The following is a 9,107-nucleotide window of genomic DNA, read 5'->3' as shown; positions in this document are numbered from 1 at the left end:
GTTTTGTGCGGGTATTCGCTGGAAATTGTTTTTGCTCGGTTACGGGACCGCGTGTGTGGTTTTTCGTGCTAGGGCACGAATTGCGCGTTATTGGGAAATTTTTGGCGTGGGCTTATTAAGTAGCGGTAAGTACATATTTTTAATTATGTGTACTGTACCTTTAGGTACTACCGCAACGTGGTTGTTGTTGTTGTGGGACTCTCCGTACAGTTCCAGTTTAGTGCTGTGTTGTTGGCATTGTTTGCCGGCTGGACTGCTTGTTTGGAGTGCTGTGTTGGGCATCTGGCGTTCAGTTGGTCAGTGTCAGCAAGTCCTGAGCAGGATTGCTCGACAGGTACCGGCGGCTGTCCCAGTGTTGGAGATAGTGAATCCTGTGGAGACAAACGGTCGTAGTAGTGTGCGTTTAGCCCACGGATCGATTCGGTTCAGCGCCACATCGGTTGACTCGCAACCGTTACGGGGACTTGTTCCGTCCGGCGGTCAATTGAGTGACCTTTGTCCAGACCATTTGGTTGGAGTTGTGGGCTGTACCCTTGCGAGAACGCTTTAATCGTCCGCGTGGGTCGTCGCTGCTACAGAGCGGGTCTGCGCTTGCGACACTTTTTTCAGCGCGTTCAGTCGCACGTACGTGGCGGACGGCTGTTTCGGGGTCTTGCTTGAACGAGTTCCATCTGCGTCAGTGGTACGCTTGGCGGATCAGCCTACCGAAAGGCGAAGTCCGAAGGCTAAGATGCCTCCACCACGGAGGAGGAGGGTTAAGTCCCTCGCTGGAAGCGAAGAGTCGGGGCCATCAACTGTTACGGTCGACACTTCGGGTGACGAGATGGCGGGGCCATCGGTAAGGTCCCCGCCACGGCAGAAGGCGCGTTTGGGGTCTGCGGGAGAAACGGGGGGTGAAGAGGGCGGGAGCGGTAGTGGTTGCGGTTGCGGTAAGGGTGACACCGCTGAAAAAGTGGCTGTTCACTCCGCAAAGTCGGGCGAGGGTGCAGCAGATGTGTCTGCGCAGAAATCGGGCGCTGGCGAAGTTGGTCTCGTGCGGGGTGACGAGGGCGCGAAAAAGACGGGAGATAATAAGGCGAGCGCGAGAAAAAGTAGTGCGGGCAGAAAAGACGCTGCTAAAGGGAGCGCGGTTATTGTCGGGGGTGGTGCGGTGAGCCATGTAGCGGCTATAAAGAAAATTTCGGCGGAACTTAGCGGAATAGTTTTTGGGGCCGAGAATTTTGATATAGGGATCGCGAATTGGCTGATGGAGCTTGCCTCGAAGTACGAGGCACTTCTGATGACGGTAGTAACCGAGAATGCCCATCTTCGTGGACAAGTTGACGCCCTTAGAGGAGGCTGTGGAGGACACTCCTCGCCGCCGAGCAGGTCAATGCCGGCTCCATCGGCACCGATGCCTCCGCCCCCAGCACCTGTACTGGAGGCGATTGCACCGGTGGCGCAGAAGCCCGTTGAGACCTGGTCAGTTGTGGTTAGGAGTAAGGGGCCTGCAGCTTCCTCTGAGGAAGTCGTTAAAAAAGTAGTTAAGGAGGTGGGTCCTTCCCTGGGGGTAAGGATCCACGAGGTTAGGCCAATTAAGGGTGGTGGGGCGGTTATCCGCACTCCCTCTGTTTTAGAGAGGGAGAAAGTTGCGATGAACGCGAAATTCGGGGAGGTGGGGTTGGACGTGACTGTCAACCGGAAGTTGGGTCCTCGGGTTGTAGTCCAGGGGGTTCACACGGAGATCTCCCATGATGAGTTCATGGAAGAGTTACTCCGGCTGAACCTTCAGGATTTCAGCCCGGCGTCCCAGAGGTCAGATGTGAGGATGGTCAGTCGTCCCTGGAAGGTGGCCCCTGATGGTAGCACCAATGTCGTCCTTGAGGGTACGGACAAAATGGTGTCCGCCCTCTTGGAGGCAGGTAGGTGCTACATCAAGTGGTTCTCCTTCCGGGTGCGACCGGATAGCCCCGTTGCTGGCTGCTTCCGGTGTATGAGTTTCGACCATAGAGTGGCTGTGTGTAGGGCCAAATCAGATGTCTGCCGGAGGTGCGGTCAGGAAGGCCACAGAGCTGCCAGTTGCGTCAATGCACTCCATTGCCGCAACTGCGCATTCAAGGGTAGACCAGCTGGGCATCTTATGATGTCCGCTGTCTGCCCGATATACTGTGGCATTGTTGAGCGCGCCCTCGCCAGACACTGATGGGGGGAATTATACAGTTAAACTGCCAGGGGGCGTATGCCGTATTGTGTGAATTGGGGGGGTGTATGGCTGAGGGGAGGTGCGGCATTGCCTTACTCCAGGAGCCCTACGCCACCAATGGTGTGGTTCGGGGTCTTCCTGGTAGTTTCAAGGTCTTCACGGACCTTGGGGCTAATGCTGCAATTGTTGTGAGTGATCCCAACTACGATTGTGTAGTTGTGGATTCCTCACAACTGGGTGTATGTGTCGCGATAGAGGGGGAGTTCGGTAGGCTGATTGTAGCTAGTTTGTACTGCAAATTTAGCGAGCCCCTAGAGCCCTACCTGGGCTACATGGATAAGCTACTACTACTTGCGAGTAGTAGCCCATTTATCCTAGGGCTGGATGCGAATGCCTCGTCTTCGATGTGGTTTAGTAAGGTATCCCGGCATTCGTCTGGATATCAAAGCCACAGTCGAGGCGAGGCATTAAGTGAATGGGTGGTGGCTAAAAACCTCCACATTGTGAATGAGCCGAGTGAATGGTACACGTTTGATGGGCCTGGGGGCGTGAGTGACATTGACGTGACGCTTATGAATCAGGCAGCAGATAGGGCGTTCGTAGCTAGATGGGAGGTTAAGGGAGGGTGGGGATTGAGTGATCATAATTTTATCCAAATTATGGTTACTCCCAAATCCCCTCCCTCGCTGTATGAGAGTCCATTGCGGCGATGGCGTACCTCTGGTATCGACTGGAACCAATATGGACGATCTGTCCGGGAAGCGGTATTGGGTATACCGCTTAGAGCGTTTGAGGATTTGGGGGTTGATGAGCAGGTTGCTCGTCTTTATGAGGTAGTGTGGGGGGTTAATGATAGGGTACTTAGAAAGTGTGAAAGTTTTATCGTTAGGAAAATTAAGTGGTGGACGCATGAGTTAACCTTGAAGAGGAGGACTGTCAGGCGATTGAGGCGAAAGTTTCAACGCGCTCGGCGGTCCAATTCTGACAGGCTGTCCCAGCTTAGGCATGAACTTAGTTGTGCGGCTAGGGAATATAAGGATATGTTGGTAAAAGTTAAAGAAGAGGAGTGGAGGAGTTTCGTGAGTGAGAATAGGGACGACCCGTGGGGTCAGGTCTATAGGATCTGCCGGGGTCATAAGAGGGAGGACGTTACCTCTCTTCGCGTTGGTGACACTATGTTATCAACGTGGAGAGAGTGTGCGGGGGCTTTGTTAGGAGCGTTCTTTCCTAGGGCGGAGGTTCAGGTACCTCAAGCACAAGAGGTACCTGTCCCTCCATTAGACGATGGAGAGTTGGGGTACGCCTTTGGCCTGGTCAGGTCTAAACGGTCCCCAGGTTTTGATGGTTTGAACGGAGAGATGTGCAAAAGCTTGTGGAAGTTCATTCCGGAATACTTGGAGGCCATTTATAATAAGTGCGTGTGGGAGGGTTATTTTCCACGCGAGTGGAAAATTGCTAGGGTTGTACCTCTCCTGAAGTCCCCTGATAGGATCAGGAGTGATCCTCGCTCTTATCGGGGCATCAGTCTCCTTCCAGTACTTGGAAAAGTGCTGGAAAGAGTTATGGTGGAACGGCTTCAGGAGCTAACGCGGGGTATGTGGTCGGATAGACAGTATGGGTTCAGGAAAGGACGCAGTGTAGAGGATGCGTGGTTCTACGTTCAGGGTGCTGTTAGGGAGAATGTCAACAAATATGTCCTTGGCATATTTGTTGACTTCAAGGGGGCATTTGATTACCTAAGCTGGGATCGAGTGTTGCAACGGCTGGAGGAGCTTGGCTGTCCGGAAATTACTCTTTGGCGGAGTTACTTTTCGGACAGAAAAGCCTCTCTAGTCGGAATGAATGGGAGTGTGGAGATCGGAGTGGTTCGTGGCTGCCCGCAGGGATCCATCTGCGGTCCATATATTTGGAACCTCATGATGGACTCTCTGCTTGGACAGCTCGAACCCCTCTGTAAATGTTGTGCGTATGCGGACGACCTTCTCCTTCTGGTTGAAGGTCGATCGCGATTTGAGTTAGAGCGGGCGGGAGGACAATTTTTAGAAATTGTAAATAGTTGGGGTTTAGGTGTGGGGGTAGACATATCGATGGACAAAACGGTGACAATGCTGCTTAAGGGCAGATTGTCGCCGGTTCGTCCACCGATTGTCAAGGTGAATGGGGTCAGCATCAGGCATGTGACGCAAGTCAAATACCTGGGGCTGACCATGAGTGAAAGAATGTGCTTTACTCCACACTTAGCGATTCTGAAGGAGCGACTGCAGGCGGTCGTAGGCAAAGTGCGACGCATCTTGAGGAGCGATTGGGGCCTTGGACGCCGTGCTGTTCGCACCATATACCGTGGTCTATTTGTGGCTTGTGCCACTTATGGAGCCGCAATATGGTGGGAATCAGCGATGACGGTCTCTGGTCGCCGAAAACTCCTCTCGGTGCAACGTTGCATGATGCTTGCATGTTTGCCTGTATGTCGCACCGTTTCAACGGATGCGATGCAGGTTTTACTAGGTGCACCCCCTCTTGACCTGATTGTTGTACAGCGAGCTGTTGCATTCAGGTTAAGAAGGGGCTTGAGTGTGTCATTGCTGCGGAATGATTGGATTTCCGATGATGATGTGGAGAGGGAGGGATTTCTAGGGAGAAAGAGGCTTCTAGATGATAGGGTTAGGAGTAGGTGGCAAGACCGTTGGGACAATAGTCCTAACGGTCGGGTGACTTATGAGTACATCCGGGATGTTAGGTTCGTTGAGGGTAACCCAGACTTCAGATTTTGTCTGAGTCTGGGTTTTTTGTTAACGGGGCATGGGCCTGTGAATGCATTTTTGCATCAGAGGCACCTTTCTGATAGGTCGGGGTGTTTGTGTGGGGCGCGTCGTGAAGACTGGGTTCACTTGATCGCGGAGTGCCCGATGTACTCGGACATTAGGGATCTAGGGGGTATGGGGATTAGCTGGACTGATGGACGGTTAGATGTTAGCGGTGTGATCTCCACTAGTCGGAATGCCGAACAGTTAGGGTCGTTTGCGCGTGAATTGTTTAGGCGGCGGAGGCGTTTAACTGTGAGTTAGGGTTAGCTTCTTGTGTGAAAGGTGTGTGAGTGTAATGTGCGTATGGGGCTCAACCCTTGGTTACCAGTCCAGAGCTGTATGGAGGCTCAACTGGTAGTAGCTTCGGCTACGAGGTCTGACCGGAGACTTAATTCTGGTACCACGGGGAGCAGGGGCCCTTGGAGTTCGCTCCAACCTGCTCGTGCGGACTGGCCCTTCGGGGAGTATCGTGGTGGTTGTGGTTTATACCCAAATGCGGGAAGAACTGACGATTTGTCAGTTCAATGTGGAGTTGCATTGCAACCGGGTGCCGGACCCAAAGTAGGGCAGAGGTTTTAGATAGGCCTCGAACCTTACCAAGGTGTGTAGTGTGTCCATTCCACACTACCAATCGGTACTGAAAAATGCCTAGCATTTTTGGGGCGCTGATCAACGCATTGTATTGATACGCTGTGCTTTTGAGCGCCGTGAGATAAGGCCGTCGACGGCAGGTACTCACGTTAAACACACCGGACGTTGTCCCTATCTACGTTCCCCTGCGGGTTTGGGGAAAGAATATGCCCGCGGCAAGGCATGCCTGTCGTAAAAGGCGACTAAAAGCCAATATGCACTATGACTGTTATTATATTCTTTGCCCAGTAATATCAGCATAGTATATGGAGTGATAGTGCTATAATACTCAGCTTGAACTGATATTAGAAACACTTTAAATGAAAAAGCGAATAAAAAGACATTTGAAGTTCAAGCGACAAATGTCACCAGTCATTTGAGTAATGGGTAGCTCAACTGGCAGTAGTTTAGGCTACGCAGTCTGACCGGAGACTTTCCGGTACCACGGGGAGCAGAAAGCCCTTGGACTTCTGTTCAATCTGCTCATTGGTTTCGGCCCTTTGGGAAGTATCGTGGTGGCTGTGGTTTAAACCTAAATGCTGGAAGAACTGAATTTTCAGTTCGAAAAAAAGAAGTTACACAAGTAACTGGGTGCCGTACCCGAAAACGGAAGAGGTTTTAGGTCGGCCTCGAATCATACCAAGATGGTAGTGTGGACCCAGACACACTGCCACTGGTATCCAAATAAATACTTGCATAAGCTCGTATTGTTTGGGGCGCTGATCAACGCATTGTATTGATCCGTTGTGTTTTGAACACCGTGAGGTAAGGCCGTCGCCGGCAGGTACTCACGTAAATCTACAACGAAAGTTGTCCCTATCTACTACCCCTGCTGGCAGGGGATAGAATATGCCCGCGGCAAGGCATGCCTGTCGTAAAAGGCGACTAAAAGCCAATATGCACTATGACTGTTATTATATTCTTTGCACAGTAATATCAGCATAGTATATGGAGTGACAGTGCTATAATACTCAGCTTGAACTGATATTAGAAACACTTTAAATGAAAAAGCGAATAAAAAGACATTTGAAGTTCAAGCGACAAATGTCACCAGTCATTTGAGTAATGGGTAGCTCAACTGGCAGTAGTTTAGGCTACGCAGTCTGACCGGAGACTTTCCGGTACCACGGGGAGCAGAAAGCCCTTGGACTTCTGTTCAATCTGCTCATTGGGTTCGGCCCTTTGGGGAGTATCGTGGTGGCTGTGGTTTAAACCTAAATGCTGGAAGAACTGAATTTTCAGTTCGAAAAAAGAAGTTACACAAGTAACTGGGTGCCGTATCCGAAAACGGAAGAGGTTTTAGGTCGGCCTCGAATCATACCAAGATGGTAGTGTGGACCCAGACACACTGCCACTGGTATCCAAATAAATACTTGCATAAGCTCGTATTGTTTGGGGCGCTGATCAACGCATTGTATTGATCCGTTGTGTTTTGAACACCGTGAGGTAAGGCCGTCGCCGGCAGGTACTCACGTAAATCTACAACGAAAGTTGTCCCTATCTACTACCCCTGCGGGCAGGGGATAGAATATGCCCGCGGCAAGGCAAGCCTGTCGTAAAAGGCGACTAAAAGCCAATATGCACTATGACTGTTATTATATTCTTTGCCCAGTAATATCAGCATAGTATATGGAGTGATTGTGCTATAATACTCAGCTTGAACTGATATTAGAAACACTTTAAATGAAAAAAGCTAATAAAAAGACATTTGAAGTTCAATCGACAAATGTCACCAGTCATTTGAGTAATGGGTTGCTCAACTGGCAGTAGTTTAGGCTACGCAGTCTGACCGGAGACCTTCCGGTACCACGGGGAGCAGAAAGCCCTTGGACTTCTGTTCAATCTGCTCATTGGGTTCGGCCCTTTGGGGAGTATCGTGGTGGCTGTGGTTGAAACCTAAATGCTGGAAGAACTGAATTTTCAGTTCGAAAAAAGAAGTTACACAAGTAACTGGGTGCCGTACCCGAAAACGGAAGAGGTTTTAGGTCGACCTCGAATCATACCAAGATGGTAGTGTGGACCCAGACACACTGCCACTGGTATCCAAATAAATACTTGCATAAGCTCGTATTGTTTGGGGCGCAGTTGAAAACAGTGAATTTTTTCTGTTAACAGAAAACATACAATTGCCTGGCGCGAATTAAATCGAAGGCCAGAGACACATAAAGCATTACCGCGGGTAATTGCTTTAAAAATTGTAGTGCAAGTGTACAGTGACAAAACTAACAATAGACAGTGTTATTGCCTGGTGCGAAGGCCAGTGACAATTTAGGCACGTTTAAGTTTGCTTAAAAACAATAGGCAGTGTTTTTGCCTGGTGTGTGCTACAAACAATAGGCAGTGTTTTTGCCTGGTGTGTGCTACAAACAATAGGCAGTGTTATTACCTGGCGTGAAGTTTTGTGTGTGTAGAACAAAAGACAGTGACCGCATTGTCCACAAACAGTTCGGGCACCGGTTTTGTGTAGACCGCAAGAAACCTGAAGGCCACTGACAATATTGTTGTAGTGCAGGTACGCGTTCGTGAGTGCCGATTTCAAACTTTGTTGGATCGCGAGTTACGTACTTGGGTAGTAGGTACGCGATCGCGAGTGCAGGAGAAAAATGTCTCCACCACGAAGGCGAGGAGCAAAGGCACACGCCGAGAGCGAGGAGTCGGAAACCGATATGATTACGGCAGCGTCATCGGCGGGCGAAAAGGAAGTCGAGAAGCCCCCACCGCGCAGAAAGGCTCGCCTGGGCACTCCACCGTTGGGGAGGTCGTGCGAGAGCGCCAGCGAGACGGGAGCGTCGAAACCCATAGCCGGAGCAGCGAAGGAGGCAGGAGGAGGCAAAAAGCGTGAAGGAGAAAAGACGAAAGGTAAAAAAGGGGAGCGTATTGCGAATAAGGGGGGTGTTGTTGGGGGTGGCGCTATCACCCATGTTGCAGCTATGAAAGCTGTAACAGCCGAGGTTAGCGCTTTGGTTTTCGGGGGGGAAAATATTGAGGTTTCCGAGATGAGGGGTCTTATAGAGCTTGCCTCGAAGTACGAGGCACTCCTGATGACCATAATTGCGGAGAACGCTCATCTCCGCGGGCAGGTGGATGCCCTTACGGGAGGTTGTGGGGGTTGCGTCCGACCAAACCAATGGTGGCTCCCGCGACTTCGGCGCCTGCCCCTCCGGCACCAGTGCTGAAGGCAATAGCGCCGATGTCACCGAAGCCGGTGGAGACCTGGTCAGTTGTGGTCAGGAGTAAGGGGCCTGCAACTTCCTCTAAGGAAGTAATCAAAAAGGTGGTCAAGGAGGTGGGTCCTTCACTCGGCGTAAGGATCCATGATGTAAGGCCGATAAAGGGTGGTGGGGCGGTCATCCGCACTCCCTCCGGTTTAGAGAGGGAGAAAGTGGCAACTAACGCAAAATTCGGGGAGGTAGGGTTGGACGTCAGTGTCAACCGGAAGTTGGGGCCAAGGGTTGTGGTGCAAGGAGTACACACCGAGATCTCCCATGAGG

At 51.1% G+C, this 9,107-nt stretch overlaps 1 protein-coding gene across 1 annotated transcript; it reads left to right on the top strand.

The window, feature by feature from the left end:
- Positions 1-730: 730 nt before the first annotated feature.
- LOC138858053 (hepatoma-derived growth factor-related protein 2-like) lies at positions 731-8,853 on the top strand. The gene is made up of 3 exons (XM_070112523.1): positions 731-1,150; positions 8,193-8,641; positions 8,697-8,853. The coding sequence occupies exons 1-3, from the start codon at positions 731-733 to the stop codon at positions 8,851-8,853; spliced, it is 1,026 nt and encodes a 341-aa protein (XP_069968624.1).
- The last annotated feature ends 254 nt before the right edge of the window (positions 8,854-9,107 follow it).

This window comes from Bactrocera oleae, chromosome X, assembly GCF_042242935.1.
Source record: "Bactrocera oleae isolate idBacOlea1 chromosome X, idBacOlea1, whole genome shotgun sequence".
Lineage (NCBI taxonomy): Eukaryota > Metazoa > Arthropoda > Insecta > Diptera > Tephritidae > Bactrocera > Bactrocera oleae.
This window is presented reverse-complemented; position numbering and strand designations above follow the sequence as displayed.